This window comes from Myxine glutinosa, chromosome 4, assembly GCF_964187855.1.
Source record: "Myxine glutinosa chromosome 4, kmMyxGlut1.1, whole genome shotgun sequence".
Taxonomy (NCBI): Eukaryota; Metazoa; Chordata; class Myxini; order Myxiniformes; family Myxinidae; genus Myxine; species Myxine glutinosa.
This window is the reverse complement of record NC_136264.1, coordinates 166,818,867-166,836,304: the sequence shown is the minus strand read 5'-3', so window position 1 is coordinate 166,836,304 and position 17,438 is coordinate 166,818,867. Positions and strand designations below refer to the sequence as shown.

Here is a 17,438-nt window from a genome sequence, read left to right as displayed (position 1 = left end):
TTTGTAGCTGTGATGGATGTGCTGGCTCAGAACGTAAAGGAGGGTTTACCGTGGGAGTTGTTGTATGCAGATGATCTGGTGTTGATTGCGGAAAGTATGGATGGACTGAAGGAAAAGATGAACACGTGGAAGGAATGTATGGAGACAAAAGGTCTGAAGGTGAATATCGGAAAGACGAAGGTGATGGCAAGTGGTAAAGCATGTGGTGAGGTGGAAAGAACTGGGAAGTGGCCCTGTGCTGTGTGTAGGAAGGGTGTCGGAGTGAACTCCATTCAGTGTACAATGTGCGCTGAGTGGGTTCATCAAAAATGTAGTGGTCTGAGAGGGTCATTAACCAGTGTGGCAGCTACATTCAAATGTAAGGTGTGCACAGAGGGAGCTGCAGATGGAGGAAATGTTGAGTTGGATCTTGGAGATGGCGTGAAGCTGGAAGGTGTGAAAACATTTTGCTACCCCGGAGACATGCTGAATGGAGAAGGTGGATCAGACTCGGCAACGGTTGCTCGAGTGAGATGTGCATGGAAGAAGTTTCGGGAATTGAGTGGCGTGCTGATGATGAGGGGAGTGTCGTTGAAGCTGAAGGGAAAGGTGTATGCTGCATGTGTGAGAAGTGTTATGATTTATGGGAGCGAGACATGGGTAATGAACGTAGAGCAGCAACGAAGGTTGGAAAGGGTGGAAATGCGAATGGTTCGACGGATGTGCGGAGTATCATTGAGAGAGAGGAAGACAAATGATAAATTGCGAAAGATGATGGGAATAGAGCCTGTGATTGATGCTGTGAAGAGGAACAGGTTGAGATGGTTTGGTCATGTGTTGAGGAAGGATGAAAGTGACTGGTTGAGAAGAGTGATGGAAATGAATGTAGAAGGAAGTAGAAGACGGGGAAGACCGAGAAAGACTTGGCTAAAGATGGTGGAAGAAGAAATGCGGGCAAGGGGGTTAACAAGGAGAGATGCAGAAAATAGGGCAAAATGGAGAAGATTGTCATGGGGACCGCAAGGCTAACCCCCGCTCTAGCAGGGAAAATGGCCTTTAAAATGCATGTTGTTGTTGTGTGTTGTATTTAATATAGGTGAATCAACAGAAAAATTACTTACTGCATTATATAACAAGAAAAATTATGTTCTACACCAAAGAAATTTGCGACAATATTTATCAAAAGGTCTAAGAGTAGAGAAGATCCACAGGGTTCTAAAGTTCAATCAAAGTCATTGGTTAAAGGGGTACATTGATTTTAATACACAAAGAAGAACAGAGTCAAAAACAGATTTTGAGAAAGACTTTTATAAATTGATGAATAATGCTGTCTTTGGTAAGACCATGGAAAATGTGAGGAAAAGACAAAATATCAGACTATCAACATCTTGGAAACAAGCATCAAAATTAATTAATAGACCGAGTTTTACTAGAGCTGAGGTCTTTACTGAGAACTTTTGTGCGATCCATTTGATTAAAGAGAGTATTGAAATGGACAAACATTTATATTGGAACATCAATTCTTGATTTATCAAAGTCATTAATGTATGATTACTTTTATAATAACTTGAGGAAGAAATATCAAAATGATGTTAATCTACTTTATATGGATACAGATAGTTTTATTTTGCAAATTAATACTGATGATGTTTATTCAGACATGAAAAAGGACATTAATATCTATGACACTAGTAATTACAGTCCAGAGAGTGAGTTGTTCTCTTCTAAAAATAAAAAGGTGATTGGAAAGTTTAAGGATGAATTAGGAGGAAATGTCATGAGTGAATTTGTGGGATTGAGGTCTAAGGCTTATGCTTATAAATACATTGTGAATAACGTTGAAAAGACTGATAAGAAGTTAAAAGGTGTAAAGAAAAATGTTATTAAAGAAACAATAAACTTTAAGGATTATTAAAACTGTTTAACAACAAAGAAAGAAGTGTTTAGAAAGATTAATGGAATAAGAAGTTATAAACATAAATTATATTCAGAAGAGGTGAATAAGAAAGCATTGGGGGCTTTTGATGATAAGAGGTTTATTTTAGAAAATGGAATTGATAGTCTCCCTTATGGTTATATAAGTATATAAGTGATAATAGCTGGGCGGCTTAGCTAAAAAATTCGGATCGATTGTGCCTTTTCCCTTAAAAGCATGAAACTTGGCACATGGCTAGAATACACGAAAATAAAGATTTTTAGTCCAGGGGGCATCCCCAATTTCACCCCATATGGTGGCCATCTTGAAATCCAAGATGGCCGTCATACAAGACCTATTTTGATGAATATCTCCATAATTAGAACAGATATCAAAATGGTTGAAGTGCCTATACCTACATTTTTAGGGTCTAGGAATCCAATGGCAACATAAAATATTCAATAGTATATGGCAGCCATCTTGAAATCCAAGATGGCCGCCATAACAGACCTGTTTTGATGAATATCTCCATAATTAGAACAGCTATCTAAATGGTTGCAGTGCCTACACCTACATTTTTAGGGTCTAGGAATCCAATGGTAACATAAAATATTAAGCAGTATGTGGCGGCCATATGAAAATATTAATTTTGCATAGTATCATGCAAACTGGGAAAGCACATAAATACTCTTAACAGGTTGGCATTCTTCAGTGATTAAAAGTGTCTATGACATCGCAGACTGTAATTGTGCCATCTTGTGGTTTTCTAGTCTTTGCGTGATATGATGGACTTGCACAAGACACACCCTAAAGTTCTGGATAATTTCCGAGCTGGCATGTTCACGGTACAAAAGACCCAACGCAAATTTTCTTCAATTGCTACAGATCATGCACATGAACAGAACAATGCACGTATCAAGGGAGATGGAGGAGCTGTGGGTCTGCTGGACAATGTCCATGCTCTGCAAAGATGGATGGTTGCAGGTCCAGAGGTCTCAAGGGTGATTGATGAGTTTGTGACTGCACAGGAGCAACATGAAAGCAAAGCGCTATCACTGCATCATGATCAGAATAAAAGCACCCAGATGACCTTTGACAAACATGTCAGATCACTTGTATCAGTTATCGAGGAGCTAGGTAATCCATTTCTTGAAGAAACCGCTGACCTTTTGGTCCTTGACACAAAGGATATAGCAAGTGCATCAGTCGTACAAAGTGTGAAAGACGTGAAGAAAGTGGGAAAGGAGGCTATGGAGTCATTTGTGCAACAGAGGATGATTGAACGCTCAAAGCCTTTGAATGATGTCGTCCCGCGCAAAAAGTTACCTCTGTTTGGCAGCTCATCAGTAACAGACCAGCTGACAGATAAACACAAGGTAGCCTCATTGAAGAGTGATGTTCAACTGTTTTCTCGCCTCTATATTGCCTGTCAAACCCACAAGGGAAACCTGGATGAATTTTTCCATCATGAAAATCAATCTTTCCCTCCATCTCTGTCCAAGGTTGGGAAGCTTCGACCTGGTACAAAGAGCGACCTTTTGGACTGCTTAGAGGAACTTTCACCATCAAGCACACAGATGCCAGAGGTGACATGTGTCATACTTGACGGGGCAGTAATTGTTCAAAAGCTAAAGCCCGATGTTGGCACAGTCAAAACATTTGGCGAATATGCCGAAAAGGTCTTCATCCCATTTGTTTTCTCACAGTACAAATCTGCAACCCGACTTGATCTGGTGTGGGACCGTTACCTACCCGACAGCCTTAAGAGCATGACCCGTGAAAAGCGTGTCAAGGGGGTTCGCCGACGAGTAGATACCTCAGTTGCAATTCCTGGACAGTGGCAGAACTTTCTTCGAGTTGATGAAAACAGGCGTGAACTCTTCAGCTTCCTTTCCAATAATAACCACCTTTAGAGGCCATTTTTTCCCCGCAAAGCAGGGGTTGGCCTTTTTCGGGAACCGTGGTTGTTGTTGTTTTTTGGTCCCCTTTTTTGAAGCAATGTTTTACGGCCGGATGCCCTTCCTGACACCAACCCTTTTTGCCGCCTTTAACGACAAACAGGGAATTACCAGTGAACTGGTACTCAATTAGCCGACCTCGGAAGGATGACAGGCTGAGTCAACCCCCCTGGCGTTAATTCAGCGATCGACCGGGATTCGAACCCAGGATCCTAGGATCCTAAGCCGGCACCCCAGCCGCTAGCCCAACACCAGGGCTCAACACTTTCCAATGAAACAATTAAATCATTTGAAGACCAGCGCAAGGAGCTAGTTGTCACACTTGATACAGAGGTTCTTACTGCTCCACCACGCATTGATCTAGAATCACTCTCCCCGTGCACTCAGGAAGAGGCAGATGGTCGGATGTTCCTACATGCTGCTGATGCAACACAGAGAGGGCATAGTAAGGTCCTCATACAAACTGTGGACACAGATGTTGTCGTGCTTGCAGTTACAGCATCCCAGAAGCTTTCAGTGATGATATGGTTACAATTTGGGACAGGCAAGAACATGCAATTTATCTCTGCACATGATATAGCCACAGCTCTTGGCCCGGAGAAATCTAAAGCCCTCCCCATGTTTCATGCACTAACAGGGTGTGACACTTCTTCAGCGTTTAATGGGCGTGGAAAGGTAACTGCATGGAATGTGTGGGAATCATTCCCTGAGCTCACAGAGGTACTAGCAGAAATTTGCCACCAGAGCACAGAGATAACTGAAACCTGCATGAACGTCATTGAGAGATTTGTTATTCTGTTGTATGATCGCACAAGTACTGCTACTGACATTAACATTGTACGAAAGAAACTGTTTGCAAAGAAGGGCAGACCTGTGGAATCAATTCCACCAACACATGATGCCCTTGTGCAGCACGTAAAGCGGGCAGTATACCAAGGCGCACTATGCTGGGGACAAGCATTGCATGCTAAGCCTGATCTACCAAGCCCCACTGAATGGGGTTGGCAAAAAACGTCTGCTGGCCAGTTCAAACCAATATGGACAACACTTCCAGAGGCTGCAAAGATCTGCAATGAACTTGTTAAGTGTGGGTGCAAAAAAGGATGTACTGGTCGTTGCCGGTGTAAGAAAGCTGCACTTCCCTGTACTTCTCTCTGCGCATGTGATGGAGAATGCAGCAAAGACTAGAAAACCACAAGATGGCACAGTTACAGTCTGCGATGTCATAGACACTTTTAATCACTGAAGAATGCCAACCTGTTAAGAGTATTTATATGCATTCCCAGTATGCATGATACTATGCAAAATTAATATTTTCATGTGACTGCTTAATATTTAATGTTACCATTGGATTCCTAGACCCTAAAAATGTAGGTATAGGCACTTCAACCATTTTGATATCTGTTCTAATTATGGAGATATTCATCAAAACAGGTCTTGTATGACGGCCATCCTGAATTTCAATATGGCCGCCATATGGGGTGAAATTGGAGATGCCCCCTGGACTAAAAATCTTTCTTTTGGGGTATTCTAGCCATGTGCCAAGTTTCATGCTTTTAAGGGAAAAGGCACAATTCATCAGTTAAGCAGCCCCACTATAAGTTAAAAAGGGGGGTTAGGGATTTTAACGGGCTACCGCCACCTTTTTACTATTATATAAATGATAGAACCAAGTACCAACCAGACTAAAGAGTGGAGGTGTAATCAACCTTGGTATATAAATGGTAAACATAACAAATGTGAAAAATATCAAATAGGTAAAATTGAAAAGACAACTGGTAAAAAAATTTACAAAACAAATAAGAGAATTAATTTAAATACCGGTGAATTGGGTAAAAAAGATGGAAATATTTTTGAGTGGACGGAAAACTTTGATGGCTGTCAGGAAAATATATACTTTAATTTAAAAATGGTATGTGGCACTGGAGGCGCTCAAACAAGAACATTGAGGGAGGTTTACCATTTTATCTTAGCTCAGTTAAAATATCTTAATAAAGAACCAAACTCAAACATATACTTTGTTAATATATTAGATGGTGAAGAGAGTGGCAAGATAATTAAAGTATTTCCCACGCATAAACAAATATTTGTAGGATCAATGTTTGAGTGGTCTACTCGGGATCATTGATAGTAAGAGTACCATAAGACCAAGGGGGAATCATTGTTTGAGTGGTCTAATGAACAACATTAAGGATAGGTGTCAAAAGGCTAAAAGGTTTGTAAAGAGGTGAGAGGAAAATTAACATGTAAGTGAATGGGTCGATGTTTGAGTGGGTCAAAGATAATCTGCCAGATGATATGTAGAAGAAGGATTATAGGTCTATAAGGGAAAACAAATATTTGTAGTGTTTGAGTGGTCTAATGAACAACATTAAGGATAGGTACTATAGACAAAAGGTTCATAAAGATTAGGGTGGGAGAAATAGAGGTGTTAATGGGCAATGAGGTTAAGAGGAAAATTAACATGTAAGTCAATGGGAAAATGAGAGTGTCCCAGAAGCAACATATATACACTACTCCCCTCCCCCAGATGTGCTGCCCAGACAGAAACCATATTTGGGGTACCCTAAGGCAACTTGCAAAATTTGGTTGGATTTGGTTCAGTAGTGTTTTAGTTTTGAAGTATATATAAACAAACAAACAAATATATGAAAAATCGGTCAGAAACCGAGGACTTTCCGGAATGTACTTTTAAAAAAAATCGGCCATTTTGGATCAAAATGGCGGGAAATCTATACATGTATATATGCTAAGCAACGGAAGGTAACTGAGTAAGTGTATGCATATCTCTTGTCCTTTCAGTTATAGTGGTTTGAAATATATTTTCAATGAAAACTTGGCCCCCTGACCTTTGACCCCAAAAAATAATTAAAACTAAGCATTTTTGACCATTTTATGACGCATGTTATTTTTCCGGAATTGAATAATGAACATTTTGGTGTTGGTTAGAAGGGAATCGGATAATGTTTGACATAGTTATTAGTAAAAAAAAACAATTTTTGACCTTGAGTTTGACCTTTCAAGTCACTAGTGCCAAATGAAATGTCGTATGTGACTTCCTATATGTCAGTAACAGTAAGTGTATGCATATCTCTTGTACTTTTCGAGTTATAGTGGTTTGAAATATATTTTAAATGAAAACTCGACCCCCCTGATTTCACGTTTTGGGTGACCTCGAGCTTGACCTTGGGCCTAGAGAGTTAAATATTGGGCACAGTCTATTCCAGGGCAAGGCAAATATGTGTGTAAAGTATGGCGATGCTATGTGCAACGATGTAGACGTAGTACTGTGCACAAACAGAGACAGACAGACAAACCAACCAACATTTCACTTTTATAATTTCACTTTTATAATATAGATTCACACGGAAATATCAAATTCTATAACTTTGGCATCAAAAAAAAATCTTTCTATGATAAACAACACTATTCCTCCAAGATTTGCTTGCTGCATCAGTATTACCTGCATATCCTTTGCCAATGAGGCCACCTCTTCACGTAACCGTCCCTCAACATCCCGCATCTGCTGCAGGCGCTGTGTCTTAGCCACAAGCTGCAGTTTCTCACCATATGCATGCTGCACCTTTTCCTTCAGTTCTTGCAAACGTTTTGTCTCCTGCTGTATGGCTTTGCGCTTGGACTCCAGTGAAGAATTCACTGGGTAGCACAAAGATACAGCCATTCAAGTAAGACATGGAAGAAAATAGTGGACCGAAGAAAATTATCAATGCCCATAATACACAAATTTTAATTTGTTGCCTCATATGGATCATAAAGTCATAGATTAGGTAGGATTTTAACTAGCTCGCAGGACAAGTAATCACACATTTTTCTTTCCATGACAAAATTTTATAAGACACCAGCAGAAAGCACCCGGCGTTGCCCGGGTTCTTTTTGAATGAATTTACTACTATAATTCAGCTTTTACACGCGGCCGTAGAAGATTGACTACTATTATTCAGCTCAGCTTTTAATTGCGAAATGGGCCCAGCCCGGCCAAGGCGGCCTCACCACCCAGCCTATAACCATCCCAGGGTCAGAAAGCTAGGTCTCCGTCGAAGGTCATGGGTCTTGCAGCAGGACAATGACCCCAAACACACTTCAAAAAGCACCCAGGAATGGTTCAAGACAAAACGCTGGACTGTTCTGAAGTGGCCAGCAATGAGTCCAGATCTAAATCCCATTGAACACCTGTGGGGAGATCTGAAAACAGCAGTTGGGAGAAGGCACCCTTCAAATCGGGGAGACCTGGAGAAGTTTGCACAAGAAGCGTGGGCCAAACTGCCAAGTTCTGAATAAAAAACAAAGGTTCTGTAATATTAACAATGAAATAAAAAATTGTGGAAACCAAATACTTTTGTCATTTTCATCTTATTTTTAGAGAAAATTGTGAGTTATTTGAAAAAAGTGCAAGGGTGCCAATATTTTTGGCCTTGACTGCATACTCTCATGTATTGTGCTTGTGCCAGCTTGTATCTGATCTCGGGAAAAAATGACGTGCACATGTAAGCCATCATTCAATATCTGTGAGCAAGATCTTGTGAGCAAGAACAAGATAGGTAAATGCATGTCCGAGAAATGGTTGAGGACGTGTTCCATATCGGGTTTTTCTACAACTAAAATGGCTGCCAGTCGGCCATCTTTAATTGCATCGTGAAACAAAATGATGTGCATACGTATATCATCATGTATTGTCTTTGCGCAAAGTATGAACAAAATCGGTCTATGCATGTCCGAGATACGGTTGCGGACGGACGCAATGATGCACGGACTGACGGACGAGATCCAATCCACAAGCCCCCGTTTCAGACCAATTCCAAAGGGGGCTAATAATAAAGGAGATTTAAAGCAGATAGAAAAGTCCTTCTAATCCCCCCCCACAATGCCTGTTCATGCAGTCTTAATGAAGAACAGAAGGCTTACAATGCACCTCACTGGCATTCAGCATGCTGGAGGCAGCTGTTGTTTAACACAATAGGCCCTGTACCAAAAAAAACCAGACCATTTGAAGCCTGGGCCTTATCCCTGCTGTTTTTATGCCTCCGTTGCCTAAGTCGCCGGAGGCATTGTTGTTCTTTTACTCGTAAGCATTTTAAATAAAACTGCAATTATGTGCATTCTGTTCGTAAGTTTTGTTAATTTTCCCTGATGAATCACGAACCGCCAGAAACCTTTCCCCCTTTTCCTCATTGAAACAATGGCCGACTTTCGCCGATACGACATTCGTAGCATTTTCCAGGAACGTATGTCCCACAAATGCCGGGGACCAGCTGTACTACCGTACCTTATTCTGACCTCCGATTTACAATCACCACCAACTCAGTGCATGTTTTACCATATGTCTTACTTCTGGCAAATCCCTGATGCAGGTGCAAGTCTAAGTTACTCGGACACATGGACCAAGCTAATGTCCTAACACAATGGATCTATGGATGCCTCGCTATCCCCACCCCTTCCACGTAACAATATATGTATAAATCAAACATATGCTCCATTTTTAACTCAACTGGACTATGTCCAGCTGAGTTTTTGTCGACACAAAATGTCCGTCGTCCGTCATCCGTCTGTCTATCATGTCTGCCTGTCTGCCTGTCTGTCGTCTGTAAACAATTCGACGTCTCCGCTCTAAAAGTCACAAATATTGATTAAATTTGATGAAACTTGTTATGCAGCATCTTTAAGACAAACTAGTTTGGGGTTGCATTTGGGCGTTGCACACCCAAAAATGGGCGCGGCAGGGCGGCCATATTGAAAAATCAATTTTTGTCATATATTTTTAGCATATATAAACTATATAGTTTGTGGTTCTATTATGCATATTCTAACCATATTGATATAGACCAGTTGAGTTGAGGTTCCCTGGAACCTCTCCAGTTTAGGTTTTCAGTGATCTGAAGCTCGTAGAGATTGTGCAGATATCACATGTGTTACGAATTCATGTGAATTACTATTCAGGTCTTTGTTTATCAATGTGTAGTCGATTAAAGGTTGTTGTGTATAAGGGTCAGGAGCCCTTCTGGGAAAAAGGAGACCGGAAACGGAAGGAAAAAGACACGAGGTCCTGGAGAAGCAACGATCTTCTTCTTCTCTCTCGCTGAGCTCCGAGGCGAGGGTATCGATATTGAGCAGCGTCTGACGCTGCGTTGGAAAGCCCAGCTGGCATAAGGAGTTACCTGCGCAGGGTAATTACCCCTTTACACAGCAAGTTGCCGTGGGTTCGTGCACGGAACCAAGCGTCCGGCACAGTTCGCCTCACCGTCTACAAGGACGCGTACGGGTCGCACCTTGGGCCTCGCGCGCTGGACAAGCCGCGCGTTGCTTTGCCCGCTTTGCTTGGCAAGGAGGTGTGCGCTGCAACCGTTGTTCCCGGTACGTGACGTGCACGTTTGGGAGCACGTCAGCCAGGGGTTCGTTCAACCGCCCGTGTGCGGAGAAGCCGACCTTCATCTTGGTCAGGAGGGGCCCAGAGACATTGTGAGGGACAGAGACCAAAGGGGTCGTGAGTACCCAAGGGGTCGGGAGTGGGGAAAGGGGACACACATATATAAGATGGCCATCTTAATAATATTGGATTGATTGTTGATTGTTGATGGTTGTTGATGGTTGATTGCTCGGGGAAAATATTATTGGTTATTCCGGATCCTTGGTGTGGGGTTTCTTATTGACTGGAATTCATATTGATTGCGTTACGAAAGCGTATATATCATTGATCTTTCTGGCGGAGTTCCTCTCACGGTCCGGGGGTCACCGAGACCAGGTAGTTACCGGGAGGACCACGTAACACATGCAAGACAAAGACCTGAGTATAGAATGAAGAACTAGTGTTGCTCGTGAAGGCTAGTGTCGATCTGTCAGCAGACATCAGTGTACTTTTAATCCATTAATTAGACAATGGACAAACGTGATGCATGAGATTTGAACCTGGATTTCCTGCATCATAAGCCAACGATTCAAATGAGAACACTAACAAGCCAACAGAAGATTCAACACATAAAGTAAATACGTACAATCATCAAACTTGAGCTGGGCTTGTTTTTTCTCTTGTCCGACCTGCTGCAGAGATCGATCCAGGTTGGATCCACTAAGATTCGCCTCCTGTTGTGTTGCTCTCTGCTCCAATTCCTTCACATCTGCCTGAATACCATAACCATGTTTGAAAAATCAAGAACTTGCGTGTTTTTTCCATGTTGTGACCATGACAGGAACGACAGACATTTGAAATAAATGCAAAGGCAAAAGTGATTGTGACACATTCCAACTTGAGACAAGCATTCAGAGGGTATCCAATATTTCAAATTTGGCATGCAGCAAGAAAGAAGAGCATTTTAACAGGTTCTAACAGATATGAAAAGGAATACCTGGAAGCGATCCATAAGTACAACATCCTGCTGGCAAGCTTTGATGCTGCTTTCTTCGCTACTCAGAATTGCCATCACAGTCTCCTCATCCTCCAGACAGGCATTTAGGCGCACAATTTCACGCCCACATTCCTGCAAGCGGTTTCGCGTAGAAGGTACCTCCTGATCCTGCAACCGAGATAGGTTTTGCCTACAAAGTAAAAGGGAACACGTATGTAAAAAAGTAACTACAGCAAGATGCACATAAAAAACCACTTTCTGTATGGCAGCACAAACTGCCTCATCTTCACTTTTTTCTACAAGTGGCAGTTGAATTTTTGTAGAGTGGCAATCTACAAATTCATTGAAAACCTTGCACATGTGGTATGTGAAGGAGATGACATCGACATAGTTTTACGCTACGTACACGGACAACATCAGGGAAATGGACTCTCCACAGTGTATGAAATTTCAACCCAGAACAAGAGAATCAAATGCTCAGACAATGCCAAACATGATGACCAGATTCAGCCCTTGGTACCCATTGCAGTTGAACCTCCCAGCCTACCCCCTCTTCTTTTCTCGTCTCTTTCTTGACCTATCAGCATGTCCTGCTGTCCCCAAGTCATATCTTTCCTTCTGACCTTTTTATTGTCAATACATACGCGTTTTTGCTCTTCAACTCTTACCCAAAACTAGACACCTGCAATAAAACAAAAACCTACGGAAGTCTCTTGTACAACTGAGACGAACATCAAGTCAAGAGATACACAGAAATCAAGTCACACCGATGATAAACTCAATGCCAACTATGTCCATCACCCATGACAGCAGATGCAGCCAATCACCCTCTTATTGACCAAAACTGTTTGCAGCTGGGAATGCAAGTACAGTGGAGTGAAAAATTACCATGTCAGTTTACAGCATTGCCTAGGCTTCACTGCCAAACTTTTATACGACTATACCATGACATACACTCAATTCAACCTATTACCTAATGGGTTTAAGCTCAAGCATCTGATCCCGATTTCGTTCACGCTGCTTCAGCTTGGTTTCAGTTGCACGGAGTTTCTCTGGGACAAGACGCAACCGCCCTCGTAGGTCCTCAACCACCTCTTGCAGATCTGAGTCTGATGGGAAGGTCCTCTGACATATGGGGCAGCTGGATGAATGTGCACTCCCTTCTTCACCTCCACCTTCACCTGTGAGCTGCCCAATAAATTGCTGATACACAGCAGAGGCCCCAGCCAGCATGGCTGAAAGCCAGGAGGGTGTGAGAACAGGCAGTGTAGAAACAAGAGGACAAAGGGTCAAGGAATGCACACAACTGTGCCCTGTGATAAAATTTTGGGTTGACTTTCAGTTCCATCACAAAAACACGTTTGGATATTAAACATTTAGGATATATTCATAGCTTCACATTGTACTCATTTATCAGAAAAATAAAACTCTGCAGATGACATGAAAAATGGAAACTATATTGTTTGTTATTTATCTCCTTGCACAGTTTGACATCATGCCAAGATCATGTGAATCTTGTGCTTCCACTGGCCCTCTATGTATAAACACTGAATTATACTCACATATGTATTACAGTTTTAGAGTTAGAAGCAACAACAACAAAAAAAAATACAAAAACAACAACACAGCTTATCATTGTAAAATGAGGACAAGAAAATTATAATACTATTACAATAAATATCATTGAAAAAAACCCACAACCTTTAACATAAAAATTAAGCTGGAAAACTTCATTATATGCACTTGTATTGTTCCATCAAAATGATCCAGAAGAACAAAGTGCAGGAAGAGAAAACAATGTACTAAGATTAACAACAAGAATAACTAGAGTTCATAGAATGCCATACCCCACGCAGTCTTGAGAAAAAGGATATGGTAAAGGTATTTTCAACTCTTTCTTTGCGTTTCCGAGCACAATCTATATTTCCTACAAATTGTGATTTTTGTCTGAATCTCGATATTCCCCAGCGATGAGAGCGTGGTTGGCAAATTTGATTGGTCGAAGTGGCATAAAACGGTGTAATATTTTGTCCAAATACTGGTAAACTGCAGGTTTTTGTAAATGCCAACAAGGCAATTTGTGTTCAACAGTATTCAAGTGTATAATTCAATTGAAATAAAACAAAAGTTTTTAAGGTTGTAGAAAAAAAAAACAATCAGAAGTTTACGGCCATTGATGTATTTATTTAACTCATTAAATTGGTTGTTTATGGCTGTTGTTTGTGTCCTTCATGACTTCCCTAAAAACAGTAGGTTTCCTGTTTGTAATGATTTTCAATTTTCTTTGACTGCCAGACAAGCAGACAGGGTAAAACAATTACCTTACTCCTGTATGTGCATGCACGCTCGATACGAGGTTCCGTACAATTTGCCAAATTCAGAGCCAAATTACTGCTAAACTGCACGTTCATGTTCCAATTAGTGTTCAAAATATATAACTTAATTGGGATCGAGTAGTTCCTCGATCATAGATTGACATCTGTAGACAGAGTGAACAAATTTCTCAAACCCTCTGAAATTCACGCACAGAGTAATAACTAAAATAACATAACTAGAAGGGCACTCGGCATAGCGCATACCCCCGCCATGGAATGCGTGATCGAGTAGAACATATCGGGCCCAAGAAAATTTTGAAATATTATGCCATATATCGTTTTTGGACCCATCTCTCAATGGTAAAGAATCACTTTAGAAATTGAAAAAAAATCCAGATCCCCATCTTCTTCACCAAATCTATTCAATTTGTCCTTGTCACACACCGAACCTATCCACCAAATTTCATCCATCCACAACTTTGAGACATCCTGCATACAAACATGTCTTTCAATCCTGACAAATCTCACACTATTACGATGTCTCTCCGAAAAGAACGACAGGACAACCCTCCCATCCACTTTCTGAATAATCCTCTCCAAGAAATTCGGTCACTCAAGCTTTTCGGTCTCACTATCTGCCATGATCTTTCCTGGGAAAACCACATTTCAAATCTGGCCTCCAAAGCCAGTCGCCAACTGGGCATCCTCCGTCGTGCGAAGTCCTTCCTTGGCACACCTGAGCTCCTCACCACATACAAGGCTTTCATCCGCAGCTCAATGGAATACTGCTCTCCCCTCTGGGCTGGTGCTCCTGCCTCACACCTAGCTCGTCTTCACGTTGTTGAAACCAAAGCGTTCAGAATCATTGGAATCTCCCGCGATGAAGCTAACTCCAAGGGCCTTTCACTCACTCACCGCAGGCAGGTTGGTGGTCTTTCCGTCTTCTACCGACTCCTCTCTGGCCTTGCCCCCCCAGCTCTCTCTGGGCCCTGTCCCCCAAATATTCCTACAGGTCGCACAAGATCTGCCTGCAACCCTCTTATGGTTAAACTGCCAAAATCAAGACTCTCTGCTCACCTTCACTCCTCTTTTCTCCTGCCTCTGGAACAAACTCCCTCACTCTCTTCAATCCCACTCCACCCTCCAGGTCTTTAAAACAGCTGTTCACCACCATCTCTTATCTTCCCCCATCCAAAACCTTGATCTTTTCTACCCCCGCTAATTTCACCCCAAATCCACTTTTTTGAAATACCAACTTCTGTCCTGGAAGTCCTTGGTGTCCTTGTGTTTTAGACTTCTCCCACCCCCCCCCCCCCCCCCACCCTTCCCACGCCTCCTCCCCCCAAGCCCTCTCCCTGCTCTCAAATGTGGTGTTTGTGTGCTTCCCCTTCTCTCCCCATCTTGTCTTCCGCTCCCTCTTTTTATATATTTTGTTTGTCTGGTTGATTTGTTTGTGAAGTAAATGTTAGCTCTTTCACGAGCCTCGATTCAGTATACAAAAAAAAACAAAAAAAAAAAACAACAGACAAACGTGAAAACATAACATCCGTGGGCAGAGGTTATAGCAAAAATAAATAAATAACAACAACAAAAACAACAGCAATAATCATGAGAACTGTGAGCAATGGCATCGGCTTCGAAGCAGTCAAATCTGCCACCAACATGAAGCCCCATTCATACGTTTTCTGGGAATAAAATTCTGGGAAAACGGAGCACAAAACTCTCATCAGCAAGAGAAAATAGCCAAAGTACGTTACCTCTATGGCCCATTCAGCATCAGCTGGCCATACTACATCGATTAAAGTACTTATTTGGACAAATTTCAGTGTTTTGTGATTACTTAAACTATTAAACCAATGGCGAGCTTCCAGAGATTTCAGAGAAGCTTCAAACTCACACTTCAATACTACCTTGTGCTAAATCTGTCTGCCAAATTTCATGGCTACCGGTTTCGTTGCTCTGGAGAACATTGGTTTATGTTTGGGACCAAATCCAAGATGGCCACCAATACAGGACAAAAAAAAAAATCCGTTAGGATCAAGTTCTAAAGGTGAGCTATATACATGGCAGATCGGGATAGCCAGCTGTACGGTTTTTTGAAAAGTCGTTTTGCAGAAATCGAAGGAACTAGATAGAATAATCCTAACAAGAACAATAGGCTTCCCTTCATGCCTGTCAGGTTGCAGCCTAATAATAATAAAAATACAAAATACAATAATCATGAACACATCCTCAAGTCTTCCATGAGGCAGAATTCACCCAAATATTGTTCTGATACACACATCTTTGCTTGGACATGTGCTCAATCTGGTCACACAGTGCTGACATGGCGCTCTCAAAGTCCTGCCCGCTGCACGCTTCAAACAGTTGTTCCTGGTATTCCTGCACTTGCTCCTCTTTGCGTCGAAGGTCCACAGATAAATGGGACTTGTTCTGCTCAGCAGATGCCAATTTCTTGCTGCATACATGAAAGATGCAAAAGGAATGATCCATCGAGTAAAGTTGTTTATCTCGTCACATAAAGCACATTGGTTTGGAACAAGCTTTGTTGCTACAACTATTCCTGTTATGGTTTATTTTTAAAATATCTTAATTGAAGCCCAGAAAGGAATTCAAGACTTCACTTTTGAATGTTAGGGGTTAGGTAAACTTTTTTATATTGTTATGGCCGCAGGTTTCGAGTCTACTATGAGAGGGGGTTGCCCCGATTCCTCCCAAACTACCGGACCTAAAGTCGCCAGGTACGGATAACTCCGTGACCTGGGTGGGTTGCGAGGCAAATGCAAACACCAATTAGTTGACCACATGTCCCAGGGTCCTGCGTCTAATTGCCGTTTACCTGAGGATCACATGGTCTTCCATCCGGGGAACACACTCTCGATGTGCGCTAATCTTATTTTAGGATCTTAATTGGATGCTGCGCACTGGACTTGGTCTCGAGCCAATTAATTGGGGAATGATAATCTCCCAGACTAACACTAGATGTGGACAGTGCTAAACGAAAGGTAGAAAGGACGAACATAGACAGATCAGAAAGAGAGTTCAACAATAGGGGAATTTATTATTTACAAGGCAAACATGAAATGTGGGGGTCAAGCGGTGGTATTCAACCACTTTAATGCACAAAACAAGCAGGCATTCAAAATGCACAGGTAATGAAAAGGGGAATGCAAAAAATGTACAAAAGGGGAAACAATTTGCAAGCAATGGAGGGTGCAAGCAATTTACAGCAAAGAAAAAGAGACAAAAGAGCAGCGCTATTCCTATTCCTTACTTATCATCAAAACACAGTATATGGGCACCCAATCAAAACATCCGTGGAGGGGAGATAGTCCAGGAAGAAAAAAAACGAGGTGTTTCCGTCCTCTCGATCACCGGGCGTGAACTGTCATGCCCATGCTACCCAAACACTAAGGGAGGGGTGGGGGTAAGAGGAGGAATACTGTTCGTGTCTAGGGTGCGTATTGGTGAGGTGCAGAAAGGTGCAATGAGGTGCAAGAGGAAAATGAGAAGAGGTGCATATCTGGTTTCCGCTCAAATGAATGGCAGCGGCAGTGCCACAATTGTTGATGCTCGTGTCCAAATTCGACAATTAAGGGAAAGCAAAGAAAATAATGCGTGAGATGATCGGCTTACTTCACGCGTGGGAGCTCTTAATGTATATGCGTGTGACTTGGCTAGGCCCTAAACGTGCGCTTTACAGTGGCGCCTGCTCCGCTCACTCGCCCGCACTCCGTTCCGCAACGGCAAGCATTGGCACCCAGCTATGACCCGCCTATAGTCAGCACCATCAACCAAGCCCAGATCATCCACCACTCGAAGCACTGACCAGCGCAGATGCCAGACACAGACCAAGCCAAGACCAAGACACCTACCGACGCTCTGAAAGACTCTTTTATAATCGCCTGGTGAG

General features: G+C 42.1%; 1 protein-coding gene across 2 annotated transcripts in view; it reads right to left on the bottom strand.

The window, feature by feature from the left end:
* The window catches only part of RAD50 (RAD50 double strand break repair protein), an 84,197-nt gene that overhangs the window by 33,034 nt on the left and 33,725 nt on the right, over positions 1-17,438 (bottom strand). For both annotated transcript variants that reach the window (XM_078776728.1, XM_068113977.2), the window contains 5 exons: positions 15,808-15,983; positions 12,184-12,445; positions 11,211-11,400; positions 10,860-10,986; positions 7,316-7,509 (listed from right to left, as the gene is read on the bottom strand). In XM_078776728.1, the coding sequence (XP_078632854.1) occupies positions 7,316-7,509; positions 10,860-10,986; positions 11,211-11,400; positions 12,184-12,445; positions 15,808-15,983 (949 nt within the window). The remainder of the gene's footprint in view (positions 1-7,315; positions 7,510-10,859; positions 10,987-11,210; positions 11,401-12,183; positions 12,446-15,807; positions 15,984-17,438) is intronic.